This window comes from Rousettus aegyptiacus, unplaced genomic scaffold (genome assembly GCF_014176215.1).
Source record: "Rousettus aegyptiacus isolate mRouAeg1 unplaced genomic scaffold, mRouAeg1.p scaffold_m13_p_3, whole genome shotgun sequence".
NCBI classification, from domain to species: domain Eukaryota; kingdom Metazoa; phylum Chordata; class Mammalia; order Chiroptera; family Pteropodidae; genus Rousettus; species Rousettus aegyptiacus.
The window spans coordinates 137,899,307-137,922,902 of NW_023416306.1; the positions used below are offsets into that span (position 1 = coordinate 137,899,307).

The 23,596-nt window shown below is 37.4% G+C and overlaps 1 protein-coding gene and 1 pseudogene across 9 annotated transcripts in view; one reads left to right on the forward strand and one right to left on the reverse strand.

Moving 5' to 3' along the window:
• Window positions 1-20,005, reverse strand: part of FERMT2 (fermitin family member 2) — a 60,866-nt gene extending 40,861 nt beyond the window's left edge. For 2 of the 9 annotated variants that reach the window (XM_036217790.1, XM_036217789.1), the window contains exons 1-3: window positions 19,907-19,928; window positions 18,870-19,035; window positions 284-517 (exon numbers count right to left, since the gene is read on the reverse strand). In XM_036217790.1, coding sequence (XP_036073683.1) covers window positions 284-517; window positions 18,870-19,026 — 391 coding nt within the window. In that variant the 5' untranslated portion in view covers window positions 19,027-19,035; window positions 19,907-19,928. Of the gene's footprint in view, window positions 1-283; window positions 518-18,869; window positions 19,036-19,406; window positions 19,614-19,906 lie in introns of those variants that run through there. The other 7 variants (XM_036217793.1, XM_036217795.1, XM_036217794.1 and 4 more) reach the window with 7 other exon arrangements.
• A 3,275-nt stretch (window positions 20,006-23,280) lies between these two features.
• Window positions 23,281-23,395, forward strand: LOC118600635 (annotated as a pseudogene).
• Window positions 23,396-23,596: the final 201 nt, after the last annotated feature.

Consider the following 23,596-nt stretch of genomic DNA (forward strand, 5'->3'; position numbering starts at 1 on the left):
CTGTTTCCTTCCCTGTTCCCTTCTCCTTCCTATAAATCATGAGATTCAAGTATTATAAAATAATAAATACCTAATATACCTAGATTCCTGTTTCACCTTAACCCAGCATTTCTTTATCTTAAAGTAATATAAAAATTTAAAGAATCAAATAAAAATTTCATATACGCATACAAACATAGATAGCTCATCCCAATCCCTACTCCTTGAGGTAAATAAATGTCAGTCATCAATCAAACATACATCGCACAACTCATCCTTTCATGAAGGTTTATCTAATACTTACTAAAAGTCTTACAGATGTCAGAAACAGCTTTGAAGACTCTATCAGAAAAATTCACTTTCACTTTTACATACTTCATGTTGGGAAGTTGCAGGCGGAGGAGTTTGTGCTGGGGGGTGAACTGAAGTTTAGCATCTGCCTGAATGCCATACTTATCCAAGGTCCAATGTGTCTTAAGAAGCCAAGTTCTCTTCTTTTCCCACCAGAGAGCGTGGTCAGACCAATCTTTTTTCACATCTATAGAAAAACAAACAATAAACAAAACGCTTAAAAATCACCAGGATGTCTACGGCTTTGTTACCTGGAATACACCAGATCCCAATCCCGTCTGATCTCAGAAACTACGCAGGGTTGGGCCTGGTTAATAGTTGGATGGGAGAGCACCTAGGAAGACCAGGTGCTGTAGGAGTAAAAAAAAAAAAAAAAAATCACCAAGATTACCTTGAGAGAAATTAAAAGCAGAAAACTAAATAATAGGATACTTAATATAAACAATTAAATATTAAAGGTCTGTTACATGATGAATACAAAAGAAATAATAAACAGCTGAGAAAACACACTGTCTGCCCTACAAGGCCAGAGTATACAAGGTAGCTGAGGCAGAATATACAGGGCAACTAACAATGCCTAATATGGGACACACGGATGACAAATAGAATAAATACTCTCTGTAGTCACTCAGAGAACAAAGAGAACCCTGGGAGCTGGAAGGAGGATAATGAAATGAAGTTATTGGGTTCTGAGCCCAGCCTTGAGGAATGGACAATATTCTGATGATAAAGTAGGTAAGAAGGCTGAGGTTTGTGAGGCTGCAGAAGTGTGTGAAGGTGATGAGTGGTGGAAGGTAACATAGGGAATCAGAGTGAGCAAAAACCAATTTCTTAGGTGAGAAGAGGAACATGGGGAAAATACCATCCATGAGTAAAACTCTGTAATCTGAGAGAAAAACAAACAAAACAAACAACTTATATCTCAACCTACACATTGTCCAAGAAAAGTAATTTATAAAGTTACACCATCTAACTTCCCCCTCAAATATATTTTGGTGTAAGTTTAACAGAAAACGTTAATACCTGCTATTTATAATCTTACAAAATTAAATTAAACCAAATAAAAATGTAATTTGCACAAGATATGGCTACCCTCAGATGGGGAAGATCTTAACAATAAACAACAAAATATACATAAAAATCTTCAGCTAGTTCTTAAAGTAGAAATAAAAGTGAACACTTTTAAGATATGTTTATCTATGAACCAAAAAAGGGGAGAATGATGTTTCAAAAAAGAACAATAGCCAAAGACTTCCAAAAGAAAAAAACCCTGGGAAATAACATTCTGACAAAAATCAAAACTATTATGATTTTGACACAAAGATCATTTTAATATAGCTTTTTAATAAGAGTTGATCAACTTTAAGATTAGTTTAAAAGCATATACTAATCCAGAAGATTCTCTGTCTACCTGAAAGCCTCAGGAAGTAAAAAATCAAGTTTCTACATTGATTATATGTCTACAAACACTTTCTATGGTACAACTAAACTTCCCCTCGTTACGGAAGACACACATCACAAGTGGAAAATGACTTTTAATTCCCCAGACATTAAAAAATATTTAATCAGTAGTACTTTACTGTGAGAATTTTAATTACTTGTGATGATACTGCCTTTTGAAATTTTAATATTTGATTTGAAAAGCCCACTAAATGATATTATTTGAAGTTTGGCTGCTGAAATATATATATCTGCTATTTTATAACAACTTGTCTAAATTTGACACAATGTGTAGTACCACCCTGCATCTTAAATTATTTTCTAGCACAGAGTTTGTCAACTTTTAGAAACAACAAATTCAATCTAGCTCCTAGAAGACAACCAAGGTTGGGACCTTTTCATACATGAGGTAAATGATCCCACATGTTACAGATGGTTTACTTTTCAAGAATAGGAGAACCCAGGGCAGAAAAAGATAACTCTTGCAAAGAATGACAGTAACCACACAGAGTAAGGCTGTGCTGAATGGAATGGTAAGTAGGTAGGTATAATACTTTCTTCCCCGCACCTCGGTCGACACTTTTGTGGTACTCTGGTGCCACTGTCAACCTCACATGTACTTCCAGTGGAGACAGGAGGGAGGGAAGACTGTACCTTGTACCCTGCTAACAATAACAATAGTCTGTAAATGCTGAATTAAATCATTTGAGTTCCCCCAAAAAGGTAAACCTGAGATAAGAACTCTGGTGCAAGTAGCTTATTTGGGGGAAGGGAAAACCCAGGAAGCACACTTGAAGGGATTAAGAAAAGTGAGTCGTAGGAAGAAAAGTCTATTAAATAAAGGTTCATTAACTGCTGTGGATAACTGGGAGTTCAGTTCTGCTAGAGACTCTGTGAGGAATCATGTAGAACATGCCTCAGAACTGAAAAACTAAGGAAAGAGAAAGCTAGGGCATCTATCCACTTCCTTGGACGAAGACTGCTCCCAGGGCCATTAAATTCCTAGTTGCCATGCATGGAGCTGACCACCCACAAAGCAAATTCAGAGATCCTAGTGCTTAAGGAGAGATGACAGATCTGTGTACCACAGCAGCCAGTGAACTGTGGTGGGAGAGGGGGCCTCTACAGCCTCTGTTACAAGCTTGAAAGTTAAAAGACAGGTTCTATAATGCGGAGTGTGAAAAAGATTATTAGTCAAAAGATCCAACTTCTCAAGGAACTTAGGACTACAGAAGGATGCCATTATTACGACTGCCTTCTGTTTTCCTATGGCCCACGAACTTAGAATGGTTTTTACATTTTTAAATGATTTGGGAATAAATCTGGTTCCCAGAACCTACCATGGGGGGCGGGGGATTTACCCATTCCAACAAACAATTTTCAGACACCAGAAGTGTGTCAAAATTCAACTTAATTATGACACTATCTACCCAGAGATAGCACCATATTCCACAGGTTAAGGGTTCAGTCTTACAAAACTGCCCCTTCCTTCCCTCTTCCCCCATCATACACTCTTCAGATACCTGATGCACGCCCAGGTTACCTGTGCTTCTGACTACCTATAGTTTGGAGGTTCCAAAGACCCCCTCCATATCAGAACACCAAATGAAAGTCTAGGTTGTCACCTGTATTATGACCAACTGGCTATTAATCAGAGGTTCTCATGACCCCTCCTTGGTTCAATTAATTTGCTAGAATGGGCTCAATTTAGGTTCAACTAATTTGCTAGAATGGCTCACAGTTCTCAGAGAAGCATTACTTTATAGATCACTGGCTTATTGTAAAAGGATATAACTGAGGAACAGCAAAATTGAAGAGACCAATAGGGCACGGTGTGTGGGAAGGGGTGTACAGCTTCTATGCCCTCTTCAGGCATGCCATTCTCACCTCATCTCCAGGTGTTCACCAGTACGCAAGCTTTCCGAACCCCATCCTTTTGAGTTTTTAGAGACTTAATGAGATAGTCATGATTGATAAAATCATTGGCCAATGGTTAATGATCCAACCTCCAGCCCCTCTCCCATCCTGGAAGTCAGGGCATGAGACAGAAAGTTCCAACCCTTCACTTAGTTAAGGTATATAAATGTCTAATAACTATAATATACATCTGAAACTAATACAATGCTGTATGTTTAAAGTTCCAACCCTCTAATCAGGTGGCTGGTTCTCTCCCTAACCAGCCATCAACCAACCTTAGGTGCTTTCCAGAAATCACCAAATTAACATAAAAAAGACATACTATACTCACTTAAAGGTTCCAGGAACTGTGAGCTAGCAATTATGGAAGACCAAATGTATATGAGGAATATATTTTGGTCACCTAAATGATAAAATATGCATTTCTTTTAAATCACAATGTCACAGAAGATTTCAAAAAAAATTAAAATATATTTACATAATTTTTACATAAAATTCAAATTTCAGTATCCATAAATAGTTTTAAGAAACACGGCCACACATTTTTCCAAAGTGCCTATGTCTGCTTTTGCACTACAACAGCAGAGTAAAGTTATTGTGACAGAGACCTTATGGCTCACAGGGCCCAAAATATTTACTACCTGGACTTTTATGGAAAAACTTGATGGCCCCCTGATACAATAAATTCTCAACTTTCCATCAATTAGGCTTCAAAATCTGACCTTAAAAACAGGAACTTCCCCTGATGCTGATCCTCTCTTTAAAAGTCTGACCCTCCCTATCAACTCCATCTTGGTGGAATTGAAGCAGTCTACCTGTATCCAGCAAAAATAAATAAACAAAAAGGGCATACAATCCAAAGATGTACTAGATACTCTATGAACAGTTTATCCACAGAAGAAAAGAAAATCTCTACTGGACACATTGGTAAGACCAACCATTTTACCCACAGAAAATAGTGGGTAAGTAACAATACAGGAAAGAAAAATTAAACAAAATAGAAATAGTGCACATGTCAAGAGACAGAAATGAAAAAGCAGGCATTCTGACAACAAAAGTATATAGTGCTGGAAGATGGAGCAGTCAGACTGTGAGAGCCTATGGCATATGTTCGAATAGAATTTTTAGTAGCATTCTTGAAGACTCAAGATATCAGCAACCTAAACAGCATTAATTATAGGGTAATCACTACTACGGAATAAGAATAGTCTATAAAATATTCATTAATTCAACAACTATCTACTGAATGGGTATATGTGCAAGAAGGTACTATTTTAATCCTAGAGATAGTGATAAGAACAACAAAGTTCCAGCATCTTTGAAGAAGGCCAGTATGACTAGAATGGAGGAGGAGAAAAAAAATAGATGGCATCAGGGAGCAAGGCAGGAGCCCTGTAGGTCAAAGTTGTTCACATTTTATTATGCGTATGAGAGAAGCCACTAGAGCAGTGGTGTTCAGCCTGTTCCACGTTAGAATTATCTGAGCAACTTGGCAAATATATTAAATCCTGGACCCAGCACAAACTATTTTGGGTATGGGTTTGGAAACAGGTCTTAAGCAGGGGAATGATTTGTGTTTCAAAATCACGGTTTTGAAGAAGCGTGGGAGCAGAAGTGTGCGTGAGTGAAAATGAGAGACCATACAAGTAAAGGTGGGAGTGGAAATGAAAGTCTGAATTACAATGGTTAGGTGGCGAGGAAAGAGAAATAAGGAATACAGACAACTTTTCCTGAGTATTCTGTTATAAGAGAGAGAATAAAGGACAGTAGAAAGAAACGGGATGGCAAGTCCAAGGAGTTTTGAAATTTAAGAAAAAAAAGCTATTGTAATATTTAAACAGTGGCTGAAATGGTTCTGTTAAGCTTAAAACATATTTACAATTATTATTATTATTCTTTGTCCCTCAGTAGAGACTGTGTCGCAGTGTCACTTTAAAACTGTTTAGGGACTTGGTAGAGCTCTCGTAAATATTAAAGACAATGTTTTTCTCCCTTCTAGAAAATCTTTCTCTGGTGCTGGCTTTGTATTACACTATGTGTCTTTTTTAAAAACTAATAATATTTCCACATCAAGTCTCACAAATGGCTCTACTCAGGATATTTATTTCTACTCAAAAGTAGCAAAAACAAATTTTATACACTGATGAAAACCCTGGGGAAAATGCTGGTATACCAAATGAGAATCATTCACCTAGGTAAACATACGAGCCAAATGCACATCAAAAATATTTAACTGTGCAACTTGGTGTAAAGCAGTACATTTCAAAGCAATAGCTCTTGAAAGTAGTTAAGTCATCTAGCATATTACAGCACAGCTTATCTCTACAGTGGCAAGTGGAACCATACACACTATGCAACTGTAACCCGTATAAACGCGATGCGCATAATAGATTTCAGTCAGCAACACACACATTTACCTATTTCTCTAAAGACTGACCAGAAGCATAAAAACATGTCGATTTTAAAAGGAAAAGGGACACCTATAAATAATTATGAGTAAACAATGTTTCATGAAAATAATTATGATGGGATTAAGGAGAGTGAATCAGAAAAAGGAAGGGCGTGGCAGAGAGAAACAGTACTGCAGTGCTCTAGGAGCAGGACCTGACCTAAGGCAGAAGCTGAAGAGAAGGAGCCAAATATGAGAGATATTTCTAAATTAGAATTACAAGTTTTAATGATAGTGATTACAGATGAGAGAGGACAGCTGGAAGGTAAAGAGGAAAGCTATAAAGTTCCTAGCTTGAAAACTAAATGGATGATAATAACAGCACTAAGATTTGTTTCTAGAATTCTTAGTATACAGCAATAGCCTTATTTAATTCTCACAAAAATGCTAAGCAGTAAATACTATTATAATCTGTTTTAGAGATGAGAAAACCAAGGGCCGAAGAAGTTATGCAACATGATCATGAAGCTAGTACACACAAAAGTTAGGATTTGAATCCAGATCAACGTGACTTCAGAAGTGGCATTCTTAAAAAACATTCTATTATATCTAAAATAAAGTCCTGCAGAAGAGAAACAGGTGTGGAAATGCTGAATTTGAGGACAAAGGACTAAAAATGTTAAGATTCATTTATATTTCACAGTAATTTCCTGATAATTATCCTACATATTTCTTATAGGAAACAGGTATTTAGGAGTGAAAAAGGTAGACTGGACATCGGGAAGGTAAAGAGATAATGAAATAAAGTAGAAATACCAGGTCTTGCCTGGGGGACCAATGAGCAATAAGTGAGACATGCATCACATAGAGACTGTTATTTCCTTCCTTCCCTTCCTCAACTAAGCACCTGCCTTTTTCCCACCTTAGGGCTAAGTGACCTGCACTAGTAAAAGGGCTATTGTCAAGGCAGATTTCAAGCAATCTTGAAGGCAAATGGCTGCAGCAGAGAAAAATTCCCATGAGAGTTTCAACAAACTTTTAAGGCTTCAAAGATTAAAGTAGATGGATTGACCAATTATGCAAAAACAATTAGAAAATAAACTTCTGATAAAAAGTTAGCAAACTGACACTTCTTTGACATAGCTAACTGATTAAAAATCGAGGAATTCACTGATCAAAACAAAATTGTCTTTTGAAGTTACTTATAAACCTCAAATAATGATGTCTACCAATTTCAACCAATATTTGATACTACAAAATATACTAACTCAAAGTAGTTGAGAAACTTTATCGGATCATATAAACTATGCATGCAATTACAGGTTGCACACAAATAGAAAATATGCCAATTATTCATTTCCAGAGGGTGGGTAACTCTCTAGCCAATCCTGAAGGCTCACCCCTTATTTGGTTCCATTTGGCTTAGTTCCTAGGAGACTGGACTCTGAGTCCAAGCAGTGTTAACATCTGATAAATTCTGAGAGTAATATCGGGGCTGAATTCATCAGTCAGTATTTGACTCACAGAAGTGCTAACTGCATTTGTTTTTAAAAAGTGATCAAAGGCCCTAGCTATTCTATAGTTCAAAAAAGAAGTACCTTCATAAGAATACTTTACTGTCTCACAAAGTCCCAACAAATCGTAATACAGAACTGTAGTGTAGACTACTGGAGAATGTTTTTTTGTAATCTAAGATTACTGCTTATATCTTGTTATTGATTTATAGGTACCTGATGAACTTCGAATTAATATAAATCTGATGTCTCTCCCTGTTTAAATCTTTTGTTGGTATCTCATAGTTCTTATTATAGCACAATCTTTGAAACCTAGTTACAAAGCACTTTAAGTACTTCTGATTTACGTGTGGCTGTTTTAAGCCTGTCAAGCCACTGGGTTCCCCAGGACTGCTCCTCTGTCATTAGTCTTCTTTCAGTTCTTTAAATGGCCACCCTCCCTTGTTCCACCTCTCATGCTGGGACTTCTCATCTTCTCCCAACCTGCTGTTCGTTCCACCCCACATCCCCATGCTTAACGTCCTCTGCCACTTTTCTAGGTAATTCCTAATCCACCTTCATCTTAAAAGAAATTTCCTCCAGAAATCCTTAGCTATACTCTAGATCAGATTCCTGGGGATATACTCCCATAACTATTTTAATTATCATAACACTCATCACATTAAGCAATGAATTATTTAAAGACTGTCTTGCCCCTAAAATTTCAAATTGAGTGAGGCTAAGGAATGAGTTAATTTTGTTCACTTTTTGTTTCTCCCATTCATAATATAAGTATCTAGCATTCAGTAGGTTCTCACTTAAAATATTAAGTGGGTGAGTGATGGAATAATAGAATATAATTTCCTCACTTAACCATATCTCTCCTCACTATAATCTTAACTTCTACTTTTCTAATCTAGTCTCCAATACACCATGAATACTGCAATCCTCAACCTAGAATACCTTTCTTCCTAAATTTTCATCCTGGCCCTCTTTCAGTTAAGGCCAGATCATGCTTCTAAATCTTCATATTCCAATACCACTTATTTGGCACTTCACAACCAGACTGTCAACTCAAAGCAATCTTCTTTTTTTTAGTACTAGAAAACTGCTTACATTTTGAGCAGAGATTATGTTCCATTACCTACTGTAATGTTTGGCTCTCCCTAAATGTTTGTTTCTACTACTATTGATGAGGTCAAGTTCATGTACCTCTTTTTCTCCCACAAAAGTCTAATATATACCTCTATAATCTATCAAAAATAGAGTATGCGTGTATAGAATTAGTTTTTTTAGGATAATTTTTATGAGTTTATTTGAAACAAACTCACAAGTGCCAGGAAACAAAATCTCAATGGATTGAGAAAATGCTCCCCAGAATTATCTTTACACAGAAACGTTTATGCATGAATGTCCCATCTCACTCTAAAGCCCTCTTTCCCAGTCTAAATTCTTTAAGGCATTTATTTCCCCAAACTCATAAGGTATTTAATAGTGAGATATCCCAGAGGTCCATTAGGAGCCTCAATAAAATAACTAGTACTTACTATGTGCCAAGAACTGTTCTAAGAGCTTTACACATATTCAGTTATTCAATCCTCACAACAACCCTATGAGTTAAGTATATTTTATCCTTATTTTACTCATAAGGAAACTAAGTCAAATAGCTTGGCACAAGGTCACAAAGCTTATAGGTAGTGAAGCCAGTATTCAAATCCAGGCCCTCAGGCTTTAGAGATTCAGAGATTTCAGAACTATTAAACAAAATTTATAAAATTTTGGTTAAATGCTAAAAAACACAATGAAAATAAGTTAATTAAACTACTTTAATCCACTAATCAAATTTATGTTTTAAGTTTACACAGTATTTGAAAGATAACTGAGGACATTTTATTCTCTAAGTGCCTGGGATTCTTTTACCCCTTTTAACACTTAGCTCTTACATTAATTCCAAGTAACAGATACGTAAACTTAGGTTGAGATTAAATAACCAGGAAATATTAAAATATGCCAAGGTCATATAAAACTATTAACTGGCTATGTCTTAGACTAAGTTCTTAATAACAAAATTCATCTTTTAAGAAAGGCTTTTGCCTAAAACAGAATATCAAATTTATTGAAGATACTCCATTTTAACACAATTTATTATTATTATATATAGATATATATAAACAAAATTTATTGCGATACTATCTTTATATTAACCAATAGTGATTGCAAGATAGCACAATGAAGGTGAAATATTTAATTTCTAATACTGTACAGAATAACTATTTGGCTTACCTTTATAAAGGATACTGTCTCAATCTTTTATAAACTGTTTCACTAGCTCAGTAAAAGGGGAAAACATATATACCACTAAGATAGTCTGGACTGCAATCAATCATTATTATAGCTACATTTACAAAGGCTATTCAAAACACTTTGCATGAATTAACTAACTTAATCCTTATAATCCAATGATAAAAGTACTATTATTATCCCCATTTTAGATGAGAAACCAGAGGCACAGACAAGTAGCTCACACAGCCTATGGTTGTACAGATAGAAAACAGTAAAGTCAGGATGTGATACAAATAGGCTATCTCACCCCAGTCTATGCTCTGCTTTACAGCAAGAACATTCTATCACAGCTACAGAATTCATCAATGCCTTGCATAAAACTTTAAAAACTGATATAGCAATTGTGCTATTTTTCAAGTTATTTTTAATTTCTAGGGTTATAAAATTCTTAAATCTGAACCAGAACTCCAATCTAGAAGGCACTTATCCAACAGACATCTTCATCTATAATCAATAATGCTGACGCTTTATTGGTGTTTTATTCATAACTCTGAGTGTTCCATTAAGAAAAAGATCAAAACCATCATTACACTGATGCTTTGAAATTACAACTGATCTTTAAAATACCTGATTTATTTGTTAGAGCATAATATAATAAAAACAACAGTTAAATCTCTTAGAAAAGATGGACTACAAATTGTTTCTAAGGCAGATGTCACTTCCTCTGGGCTAGCACTTAGATATCAACTCCCAACCTTGAAAACTGTGTAAGGGTTGCCCATGGATATCCTGAAGCTAAATGACTTTCTACTAGTAGATAGTAAATAATCGAGTCCGAAAACTGAACCATAAAAGAAAAGGAAATTCAAATGTAAACCTCACATTTTAATCATTTACTACTTATTTTCTTCTCTCATACACAAAATTAATTGAAATTGAGAGAAAATACCAGAAGAAAAAATTTCAAAGCATTTTATCACATAACTCCAGGTAGGTCACTATGAATAAATAGTATAATATTCTCAGTGAAGGAAAGTAGACCAGGATTCTTACAATGATAGTTTTATCCACAATAGTATTATTTTAGAATGGTATCTTAGTTTAGAGAGTTATATTGGAAAAAACAATTTTAGAGAATTCTAATACCTCGCAAAGTGAAGGGAACAAATTCAAATGAAGGTTTATTCTGTATTTATCTATACTGTACAAACAGATAAAGAAACAGAGCTTCTGAATATTGAAAATCCTGCCTAAAAATAAAATAAAATAAAAATCACACAGCTATTAAGTGGTATGGCCAGGACTGGAACCCAGACTTAATACATTCTACAGCATTAATCTCTGAAACTTTTCTTTGATAACTCAAAGATGCTTCACTACAAATCTATTTTTATGACTGAAGTTCTAAAAATCTAAGTTTTCTAGTAATTGATGGCATACTAGTTATAAAGGGACTATTATTTTATACTACATATTCTACCAAATTAAAATTGTAACATTATTATAAATTTATATGATGCTATTACTTTCTTTTTGATATATAATCACTACTATACCCTGTATAGTCCTTTTAATATATAAAAGAGAACAAGCTACACAACTTATAAGACAAAACCTTTGCGACCTTGATTAAGTGGATTTCTTTTACATGACAAGCCATAGACTGGGAGGAAATATTGCAAAATACGTATCTGATAAAGAACCTGTACCTAGAATATATAAAGAACTTTTAAAACTCAGTAATACAGAATTTAAAAAAAGGCAAAAGATATGAAAACACTTCACTAAGTAGATAAACTGATGGCAAATAAGCATGGTAAAAGCTCCCCAACATCATTAATCAATAGGGGAACTGTGAATTAAAATCAAAATGAGATACCACTACATACTTACTAGACTGGCTCAAAATAAGCAAAAATAAAAACAGAAACACCTGACAATACCAAGTGCTGGGAGAGGGCTCAGAGCAACTGGGATTCTCACACCACCACCACCACCCCCCCTTTTTTTTTTAATTCTTATATAGTGCTGATGGGCATACAAAATGATTTGGCCACTCTGGAAAAGTTTAGTAGTTTCTTATAAATTTAAGCATATACTTAAGATACTACCCAGCACTCCAACTTCTAGGTAGTTATCCAGGAGAAATGAAAATACATGTTCATTCAAATGTTTACAGCAGCCCTATTCATAATCCCTAACAACTGGAAACAACACAGATGCCCTTCAACTGGTGAATGGATAACTATGATACTCACCCATATAATGGACTAGTACTCAGCAGACAGTACTGACACACACAAATGAATCTAAAATATATTATGGTAAAAAGTTTTAATAAAATAAAATGTATTTTGCTAAGTCAAAGAAACTACACTCAAAGGTACATGCTGTATGGTTCCATTTACGGAACACTGTTGAAAAGGCAAACTCAGTGGTTTTCAGGAGGTAGGATTGAGGGGATGGGCTGATTATAAAAGAACAAGGAAACCTTTTGGTGCTGGAAAAATTCTATATCTTGATTGCTGTAGTTTTACAACACTGTGCGCATTGGTCAAAACTCAGCAGAAAAAAAGGACAAATTTTGCTATGTAAATTATGCCTTACTAAGCTTGACATTATGAAAAAACTAACAAAAAATGCGGAAATTATGAAAATTTGTTAGAAATGGATTATAATGGATTTGAATTTGTAACCACAAATCCAAGTGTAAAATGCCACAACCCAATTTTAAAAAAATATTTTAAAATATTCTTTTAGAATATATGTTTACCTTACACTGGGTAGATATGCCATTTTGTAAAGCAGTCATTATAATTTTTATTTCAGTAAATTATTTAAATAAAAATATTGCATGTTAGTTTTTTTTTTTTTTTCCTGAAACCACTTTCAGAGTTTCTAAATGCACCCAATGTTTTCATGTGCCAGGGCACAATTTTATATCATTTCTTTGTCAGAACTGAATAAAAACCACTGTTCTTATAAAATGTATTGAAGATTACTTTACTACTGAAGCCTTCGTGGTTATACATTTTTCACATCTCCAAATACCATCATCTACTTACTGGTCCATTCCATTTTAGAAATCTCATGAAAACAATAGTTAAATAGCTCTTTGCTACATTACAGAGGCAGGTGTGTGTTTGGAAGTAAGAAGGAGGATGGAATGATAGCTATTTTTCTCATTTAGGGAGTGAGAACACAAAGCAGTCCCTAACTAAGTGCCTTCTAAGGGGTATGATTCCCCACCATTAAAGCTGGAACCTATTAACATTAAATAGCCTAGATTACCTTTTAACTTTTTCCTTTGTTTTTTTCGGTTTGGCATACTCATACTTTCAATACTACTGAGAAAACAGCCACTCTTATTTGTATAGCACTAGTTTATAAAATATATTTCCACATGTATTAACTTTTCTAATTCTCATCAAACCCTAAGACCTTTTTTTTTTTTTTAATCCATTTTACAGATGTCAAAACCCACTGAGAAGGTTGGATTAGTTGTCCAAAGAGCACACCAGTAAGTGGCAGGGCCAGATGATGTTTCTTACTATTCTATGTAATCCATTAAGCATCTACTACAGTCTGGAGATGGCTGACGTGGAAAATCTAATACTGGATAATGTCTAAAAACATCAATAACTTATCTAATGGTAAGCTGAAAGAAAAAGTGAACTTTAAAGACAAAGAGCCTATAAAAATATCACTTAAGTGAAGTTTGCACTGATAAAGAATCTAATTTAAAAAAGGTAAAATAATGTCTTCAAAGACAAAAGCTAAAGAATTATCTATAAGGTATTATAAAGTGTGGAAACAGGCGCTATTTATTACTTAACATGTATCTTAATGTAATTTTAATAAACCATTTATTATATATTCTCCTGTGTTTCCAAACTTGGTAATTATTCTGTATATTAAAGGAGACTAAGAGGCCAATTTCGTGACAACTAAGTGAGGAATGAGATCCTGAATGGAAAAAACAAAGGCCATTACTAGAACTGGCAAATTTGAATATGGATGCATAGTAGACAACAGTACTGAATCAATGTTCAATTTCCTGAATTTGATAATTATACTGTAACATATTGAGAAGGTCTTCGTTCTAAGGTGATATTTAATTTTAAGTCTCTAGGTATGAAGGGATGAAGGGATGTGATGTCTGCAACTTAAATGATTCAAAAAAGTGCACGCACGTGCGCGCGCATCTGTGTGTGTGTGTACAGAGTAACCAAATGGCAAAATGCGAACTGGTGAGCTACATGAAGATTATACCATGTTCATTGTTATTATTCTTGAACTTAGAAGTTTCAAAAAATGAAGCATTAAAGATAAAAGGTGAAAATTTAAATTCTTTCAATTTTCTTCAATAGCTATTAGATATTTCCAGCAACATCTTTTGTAAGAAATTGAATAAACAAACAGATAAATTCTTTTTAGTCCCTCTGTAAACAAGTTAACTCTCATTGGAATCAAACGGTATTTGCTGACTTAAAAAAAATAAAGTATAAAACACAGCAGCAAACACCACATGATGCATCATTCAAAGAATGGTTCACACTATTAGGTGCTGTAAGAATTTTAGTAAAATTTACATAGTGTCCTCTGTTTTTACAGACCTTAAAATTTGCTAACAGATAAAATTCAGTGTCCAATTCCTATGGATCATTAACAGTATTTTCAACACTGAGTAAACTTGCTATCGAAAGCTATGCACTTAACTAAAATTCAGTTCACTTTAACATATGTGATTTTACCATTAAATGTCTTTCACCCCACTCCAAGATCTAAAAAAAATTTTATAATCTTCATGTATCTCATTATGAATACAATGAGGTTGCTTCACATAGATATTTTATCTCCATGAATTTAATCGCACACCCTCAGTGGAAAAAACTGAGGATTTCAATGGCATGGACACCATTCCACTACATAATCATGCCTTCCCCAAGGAGCACAAGCGTAAGAAGGGAGCTGTCCAGTTACCTATGGATCTTGCCAAGCTCTAATCGTAGTATTTCAAGTATTTTTGTGTAACAAGCCCCAAATGTAAGCCAACTTCTTCATCTGGTGCTCAAATAAAGTCATTTTTGCAGTTTCTGAAGAAAAACTAGCTACTTTGCACTTCTGTGAGATGGAATGAATGTAAACTTCATGATCACTTTAAGGAATTTTTAAGGGTAATTTCGATAAAAACATTCCTCTTTTTTGGTTCTATATGCTAACTTCACAACCTAACTCTATTCTAATGTAGTTCCAACATCAATGTACTCTATTTCACTATTATGGCAAGAACATAACACACTTTAAAGCAAGGACAACAGTCTAAAGGCTACATGCAGAAACATATTCCTCAAATTTTCTAAGTCACCTCCACACATTCCTTTTTAGTTACTCTTGATTCCCCCAACTTGTATTTTTTCCCTCTTGGTTATTATTTAACCTGATCTAAGCCAACTTTTACATTCTTCCTACTCATAATCAGAGCCAGAAGGAACTTAGAAATCATATAGTCTAAGGAACTTAGAAATCATATAGTCTATTCTTCCCTCCAAGCTCAAAGAGTTGGCCAGAGACTTCCTTTCAGTGAGTTCCACTTTACAATAAATTCCTAACTCTTCAACTAAAATGAACTTTTATAGAAAGGTAGAAATTGTACACAGAAGTTTTTAAAAGACAATTTTTATAAAGTGATACTAAAATGCAGTAAAACAAAACATCTTTAGTATTTGTAATCCTCAACCCTAAGTTCTAAATTCTATGGAGGAAAGTTTTAGTATTTCTCAATGATTTCCAGAGGAGCTGCAGGGAATCTCATAAAATTGGGCTTCTTCTTTACAAAATTTATTTTTGAATACATAATTCTACTTTTTCATAATTTAATAATATTTGTTCCCTGATGTTTCATATTTTAACCCTTTTCTTTAAAATAAAAAACACTACACAGGTTTGAAATTGTTTTTAACAAAAAATGCAATAAATTTTTAAAATTCTATTTAAAACTTTCTATCTGTATTTCCAAAAAGTTAAAAGTGGAAATAACAATTTTTCATTTTCAGAATTAGGTATAAACACTGAGGGGATCAATGTTGAGATTTTTTGTCTAGTATCAGCCTAGTCTAAATCTCAGATGCAAAAATTTCTGACATATCATGCTCTAATCCCCTAAAGCCCACTTCTCTTCATTGTGTTTTCTTTTAAAAGATTAATGCAGAATAATAAATGTTTTATATTAAGATTTAACGTTATAAATCTAAGAATCATGGTTTAATGAACTTAACTGAAGTGAAAAAGTTCTTCATAAAATTCTAATTAGACACAAAGATGTTGCTGACACATACTAAAGAAACATTATTTACTTTTCAGCTTGCTTAATTAAACTGCCTAAGTCTGGGATGAACACTGTACCTTCACAATAAGGCTGACCTTAAAGGGCCAATCCATAGAGTTGTGTCATAACCTTTGTTTGGTAGTAGGCCTCTTTGGGAATCTAATGAAAGCTAAGAAGCCTCTTCCCAGAAAATTCCACATGTGCACATACATACAAAATTTTAATACAATGTTAAGGGGAGGAGTCATCATAGAATCTATCCATCCCAGGGAAACAATTGTTATCACTGATTATGTGAGAAGATAGCCTGAAAACAGAATGTTTTTGGTATTTGTACACATTCTGAGAACAAGAAGGGTATCAACAAGCATCTGGAGTTAGAAGCTGTAGGTGAACGCTATGGTATCACCTGTTCTTAAATACTGTAACTACTGTTACAAGGCTACAGTAGGCTGGTTCTGCTAATTGTCCATCTCTGCTCTGCAATCTTGAGACATGAGACCCTGTGACATCTCACCTCTACCAAAATCTCCACCTCTTATCATCTAGACTTTGCAAGTTGCTTTGATCTACTTCAGCTACTGCTGAAAATAGCCATTCAGTCTGCCCTTTAACACACCTTCAGTGACTCAACTTAGGGCTTCAAAAGGCAGGTCACTCCAGTTTTAGGTAACTGATGAATTTATAGTTCTTTTCTAGTTTTGACTAGCATGATTCCTAAGTTTTAAATAATGCCCTACTGAATCTCTTCTTTATTTACTTGCCCATAGGTAACAACATGGCTTACCATTCAAAATACCTAATCCTAAACTCAGGAGCAAATAATCGTTCAGCTATCGTTTTACCAAACAGGAAAGTCAGTAATATGTTGAAAAACACTATCTATTTGTAAGTTATATAAATATAAGAGGATCAGTACTGGTTCAGTTCAAGAAAGATACAGGTTTCCATGTATGTACACAGCATTTCCTATCATGTCGGGCTTCTTTTCACTACATAAAAAAATTTAAAATGCCTGAACATTAAAAGATTAAGATTGTAGTCACTTAAAATTAACATTAGTTCTGCAAAAAAGTTATTCTCTATTTTCTATTTATGCCTGTGATTTTGTAATAATTCTAATTAGTGCAATACAATGCCATATTTATTTATTAAAGGCTGGCTTTCAAGAACTACAGGTTGTCTCAATCACCTTCACAATAAGAAACATCTTTGTTGGAACCAGTGTTATTAAGGTCCACTTATATATAAAGCAATCTCTGATATGCTTGTCTCCTTTGTAAACAAAGGAAATATAAACAATTACATTTGCTATTTTCTTCCTTAAATAATCCCAGGCTATTGCTGGACAAAAAAGGTTCACAAATATTTTGCAAACAGTGACTAATTTATTCAAATCAGATAAGAAAAACGTTAGTCACCAGGTAATTGGATAAACAATACAGCAAAATCTCATTTTCAAAGGGCTACCCAGGGAGACTCTTTCCTGGGCTATGTCTCAGAAAGTCAAACAATGCAGTCCTGAGGCTACCTTGTAAGGAGCTTCTTTTAAGCCGGTGGATAATTAAACTTCCTGCAGGGATACAAAGAAGGTCTACCTAAATGAATTCTGCCTTCTTTTGCAAATTGCGCAGGGGCACTATTTCAATAAGTTTATATGGTAAGTATACAATGATCCCTTGGGATAAGAAATACATTTTTTGATAAATATCACTTCTCTACTTTTTTAGTTGGCTTGAAGAAGGGATGCAGTGTTTAAAATAAACAAACAAAAAGCCTAAAAAGACGATGCCAGACTTATCGCCTTATCAAACTGCATTACATACAAAAAGCACTTTAAAGCTCAGGAAGACAATCTTCTCTTGTGATAAAATCATCTATTGAATTATTTCAGATCTTCCAGCTGAAAATGGTTTTATCCATCACAAACAAAATGTGTATTGCTAAATATTCTAACATGTCATATTGTTGGATACCCTATTATTTAACTTAAGTCAGTTTTAAATCAATCCAGTATACATTTGTACCCAAGCAAATCCTGTCAAACTCGAATTAGTTTAATGTCTGCTTTTTACACAAAATTCTTTCTTTAGCTTGTTATTAATATTAAACTGAACGCTCGAAATAGCTTACTTAAAAAGTACAGACTATACATAGTCAAACACTGCCCCACCCACCCCTTGGAAGAGTGGATGACTGGATCATTATTTTAACACACTCCATCACGCAGTAGTACTGCTACAGAACTTTCATACTGGCGCCAGAAGTCGCACATTTTGGTAGTTTATTCTTGAATAGACTTTGCATCATCAATACCAAGCGTCACTAACATTCAGGTAAACTGAAGATAAGTAACTGATAACCACAAGCCCTGTAATAACCCCCCTCAACATCCATTTGCGCATTGTTCTCATTTCTTTTAATGTGAAGTCGCTAAATATAAAGAATTAAGAAGTTTCCCCCGGTAACTACGCAATTAAATTCATTAACTGGGGGGCTGGAATCACTACATTATAATAATTACAGAGTAACAAAATAAGCCAAGATGCAAAAGGGTAAAGGTCTGTTTGATTAAATATTGAAAGATCTAACATTTAAAAAAAAAAAATTGGGGATGCCAACCAACATTTCTACCCCTCCCCCCGTCTGGGAGAGGTCGTTACTTTGACGCGGCTGCGATGCTACTCACCCAGTTTTTCCACCAACTTGAGCATCACCCCTCCAATGTGCACCTCCCCGGTCACTCTTAGGGTGACATCGCGGTTCAGGTCCGTAACATGAACGCTCAGTTCCCACGTCCCATCCGCATAGCAGCCATCTGGCATCCTTATCCCGTCCAGAGCCATGGCTCCTTCCTGCGAGCACGGAGGAAATGGCTCTCGTAAGCGTCACTCCCCCAAAGGAAGGCAAATCCCACCGAATTCGCAGTCGGCCGCGAGATGGGAGACGGTGGAGGACCCGAGAGTCTCCGCACAAACTCCGGAGCACGGAGGCGGGACAGGGCTGCGGGCAGGACTGCGCCCCGCGCCCCGCGCCCCTTCCCGGCGGCCCTCGGCGGCCACGGCGCCACCCGCCCCGCGCGGCCCCAGCCTAGCGGACCGCGGCGGGCTTCACCTGCCGGCCTGCTGGCCGCACCCAGACCCGGGAGACGCCGCCCGCGGGCTCCACGTTCCCGCTCCCCGCCCGCGCTCCCCCTCGGGTCTTGGCCGGGGTCCCGACCCCTCACCGCGCAGTCCTCGCGCTCGCGACCTGGGGCTCCCGCGGCAACAGGCGCGGGGGCGGCGGCGTCCGGTAGCCCTGCTCAGCCGGCAAAGCGCAGCCTCCCGGCCGGAGCGCCTAATGGAGTCCTGTCGTCGCGGCCCCTGGCCTCTCCCGCTGTGCTCCACCCCTCCCTCCCCCCGCCCCTTCAGTCCTAGTCCGGCTCGGGATGGGCGCGCCCGCTCCCTCCTCCTCCGCCGCCGCGCCGCGGAGCCGCCCGGAGCGGGCCGGGCCGCCTCCCCCTCCCCCACCGTGCCCCGCGGCCGCGCTCGGGGCGGGGGGCCGCGCGCACTCCCGGGCGGGGGGCGGGGCGGGCGGCGCGCGGGGCGGGAGCCTCGCGGGGGAGGCGGGGGGCGCCCGCGGCGGCGGCGGCAGCAATCTCAGCCCCGCGGAGCCGCTGCCCTTTTATGGAAATGAAGGACCCGACGTAGGGATTGAATCCAACATCCGGGCTCTCTGCGGCGGGACCTGAGGAGGGGGAGCGGGAGAAGTCAGCGGAGCGCGGGTGGGCGGCTCGGCGCTCCGTTCCGCGCTCATGTCTGTGGCTTCGCCGGGCCTGCGGCCGTGGGTGTCCGCGCTTCCATCAGGAGGAAGGGGCTTGACCGTGAGAAATGGTCACAGGAAATTCCCAGGACAAGGTCGTTTTCAGGAAACAAAGTCCCTCCGCCCCTCCCCACGCCTGGAGTGAGTCCAAAAGTCTGGGGGCGGTGAGAGGTACCGCATTCCGGGAGCTGGAGAGAGAGGTTTGGGACGTAGAAACTTTAAAAAGTAAATGCCCATGCAGACCCCATGAACATCCCACAAAAGAATGAGAAAACCCAGAGGGAGGTGAGCCGCAAAAATTGCTTTGCAAGCAATGTCCGGCACAACCAGCAACTCCTACTGGACTCCCAAGAGTTTGCACGCGCTCTTAACCCATTCGGAAGCTCCAGCCAGAAGCGAGTCAAATACGTCCCACGATGTTCGTGTTTGAGAAAAAAAAACAGGGCAGGGATTTTTTATTTTTATTTTTTTACTCAGAATGTTTCTCCAGAGTCTCTGGCTCTTTCTGCGTATTTGTATTTTTATGTACAATTTAGATCTAACAGTCTACTAAGGCTTTTAGATGGATGTACATCATTTTACTCCACCCTCAGCCACACCTCGAAGGAATTTTAATAGCTCTGGACCAGTGCCAGCAAGTACAGGGAAGAACTAAACCTTACCTGTGGAGATTGACTAGCGATGGGGAACGCTCCTCCAGCTTCTCACTCCACTTGCACTTCCCCTATTTACTGTTGAATTTTGTGGAGCCGGCTCTATTCAAAAAACGAGCCAGAGAAACTGCCTTGCTGGCAAATGCATGGCTCAAAATATTAAGGGCAGGAAGAGTCAGATATCTCAGGTCCCATAAAAGACCCCAGTTTCAAAAGTCTCAAAGTCTTGAGCTGTGGCAAACACTTCCGAGAAGAACCCACCAGGTAAATAAACCTTCCTTCATCAACACAATTGGGAAACGGAGTTTAGAGGCCTCAAGAAAGGGGTGGGACCCATAAAGGAGTGAAAGGAAAGCAGCGAAATTTAGTCAGATGCCAGAGGTTTGGCACAAAATATAGGGAAAACCACTACAGTATTTTTAGCTAGTCATCATGGAGAAATTGATGCCCCCAAGTCTGTAGTCTCTCCACTCTTCAATTAGTTCTACCCATGGAATAGTGCTTCACTTGGAAGCAATATAAATGTTCAGAGAGGAGATAATGTTTATGTAAGTATATAAGAAAATGTTTTTAATAAAATAGGGAATTGCTTATTAGGGTACAAAGCTGCATGCAGCTGTAAAATCACAAGCTTATCCTTAAATATTCAGAAAAAAAAAAGTCTGGAAGGAAACATCAAAATGTTACACTGTCAGGGTGTTGAGATCATGAGAGGTTTTTTGTTTTCGTTTTTTTCTTTTATCATTTATTCTTTATTTTCTACACACTCCAAAGCTTTGCATTCAGAATCTGCATTCAGGATCTCAATTTCTCTATGCATGCCATCACATTCACAATGATAGACAAAACGGATATAGTTGCTACCAAACTCCTGGACAGGGTTTTTAGGGGATTCCTTGTGTGTTTTTGAGTATCTTCAAATAAAACATGAGTTCTTTGAGATCAGGGACCTCAAATTCTTTGCATTGCCCACACATTTACAAATAGCTTGGCATAAAGAAAATGGAAAACATGCTGTTACCAAACCAATACAGATGTCAAGGAAACAGTAGGTCTTTCCCATGGAGAAATCTCATTATTGCGGAAATTATGGTTTTAAAATTTTACATGTTTATTTTCACACCTTATCCCAAAAAGATTTATGACACTGTATAAGGATGCATAAACTATGAGGTCGAATACATTATCAGTGGCACAAAACAAGGGGGAAAAAAAGGCTGGAGGGGAGGGATAGAGATTTAAAATGGATCCTGGAATGAGGCTAAGAATTGTACCTTAATGACCTTTGCAGGTGCTCCAATAAGCCTTTATAGAACCAAAAATATCCACGTCCTTTCTGAATATTCTCTTTCCTTCAGACAAGTTTGTTGAAGCCAATTGTCATGTCTCAGAAACCCTTTTAATACTCAGTTTTCACATTCTAGCTCTTTTCTTGCTCTCCAGTGAGTTACTTTTTGAACCTCCCACCACAATGCCTACTACACTGACTGCTGCCCACTTGTATGAATGTTCCCTACATTTAGTAATGGGGTCGGGGGGATTTAACATCGTGAATAACAGCCCCATTTCTTAACATTCGAAATAGCATAATTATAGCTTTATAAGAGACTTTATTATCTTTAGAAAACCAGTAGTTTATGTTTGAGCGGTATAAAGCACAGGAAGGCAGTGACCCACTCCTTTCTTAAGTACTATTGGAAGAAAAATTAGATTAGGATGGGTGCAGCTGGTCATCAGGCTTTTTTTCCTTCTCGCTCGCTCTCGCGCGCGCGCGCTCTCTCTCTCTCTCTCTCTCTCTCTCTCTCTCTCTCTCTCTCTCTCTCTCTCTCCTTTTTTTGAGTATTTCATGCTGTTGCTTGCTGCTTGCTTTGAAGACTAAAGAGGAGCCAGACTCGAATCTCTGAAACTTTTTTTCCTAGTTTATCAAAATGAGACCTTCAAGTGCATTTCTTAAATATTTACTTCCACCTAAATTTTTTCAGTATATTCAGATATGGAATCTTATCTGAAATCTCCCACTAGAAGCTCTAAGACAGTGCAATACTTGTAGTACTTACATCATACCGAAAAGTAGCCGAGAACTCCAGTGTTTGGAAGAACAGCTCAAGCACTGAAAGCAGCAATATCCAAATAAGGTACCAAGCACTGGGCTTAGATTTAGACCAAATGATACCTCACAGATCTGCCGTCAAATGCAGCCCTCGGCCTTGGTAATCCGCAGGTTGACTTCAGCCTTTCCTCAGAGCCTAAACTGTGCTATATATTTCTAAAAGGTCAATATAGAATATAACCACTAGATTTGAAAAAAAGGTTGGGAGATAGGAGAAAATAAGTTTATGTGAGTCTGATTGGATAAGGGTGGTTAAAAATGCTCTTTAAAAAAATGCCATGAGTGCCTGCTTCAGCAGCACATCTACTAAAAAATGCCATGTGAGGCCAGCATGATGAAATGTAATGAATTACTCCTGTTAAATATCACGTGAGCAAAATCCCCTTTGTCTCAGAGATTGCCAAAATTGGAACATAATAAATCTAAGGAAATCAAGGGGCATAGGGTGTGAACTCAGAGTGGGAGGAAAGGTTGTAGAGGCCACTTTTTTTTGATAGAAGTGGGCAGTCATTGTAAACAGCAAGAAAAGGACTGGTGTCTACAGCCATGCCACCCTGAACAAGCCCGATTCTGTCCTTAGAAGCTAAGCAGGGTTGGGCCTGGTTAGTACTTGGATGGGAGACCACCTAGGAAAACCAGGTGCTGTAGGTGTAAAAAAATAAAAAATAAGGGCTTGTAAGCTGACAAGTTCCTTGCAATCTGTGAGGTCAACCAAGGGGTGCTTCGCCTAAAAAATAAAATAAGAAAAAGACTGGCTAACTGAGAAACAAGGAAACCTTGTTAAGAGCGAAGCTATTTCAACACAGACCTAAAAGAGATAAAGAAAGGCTCTGAAATACAATAACATCTCTA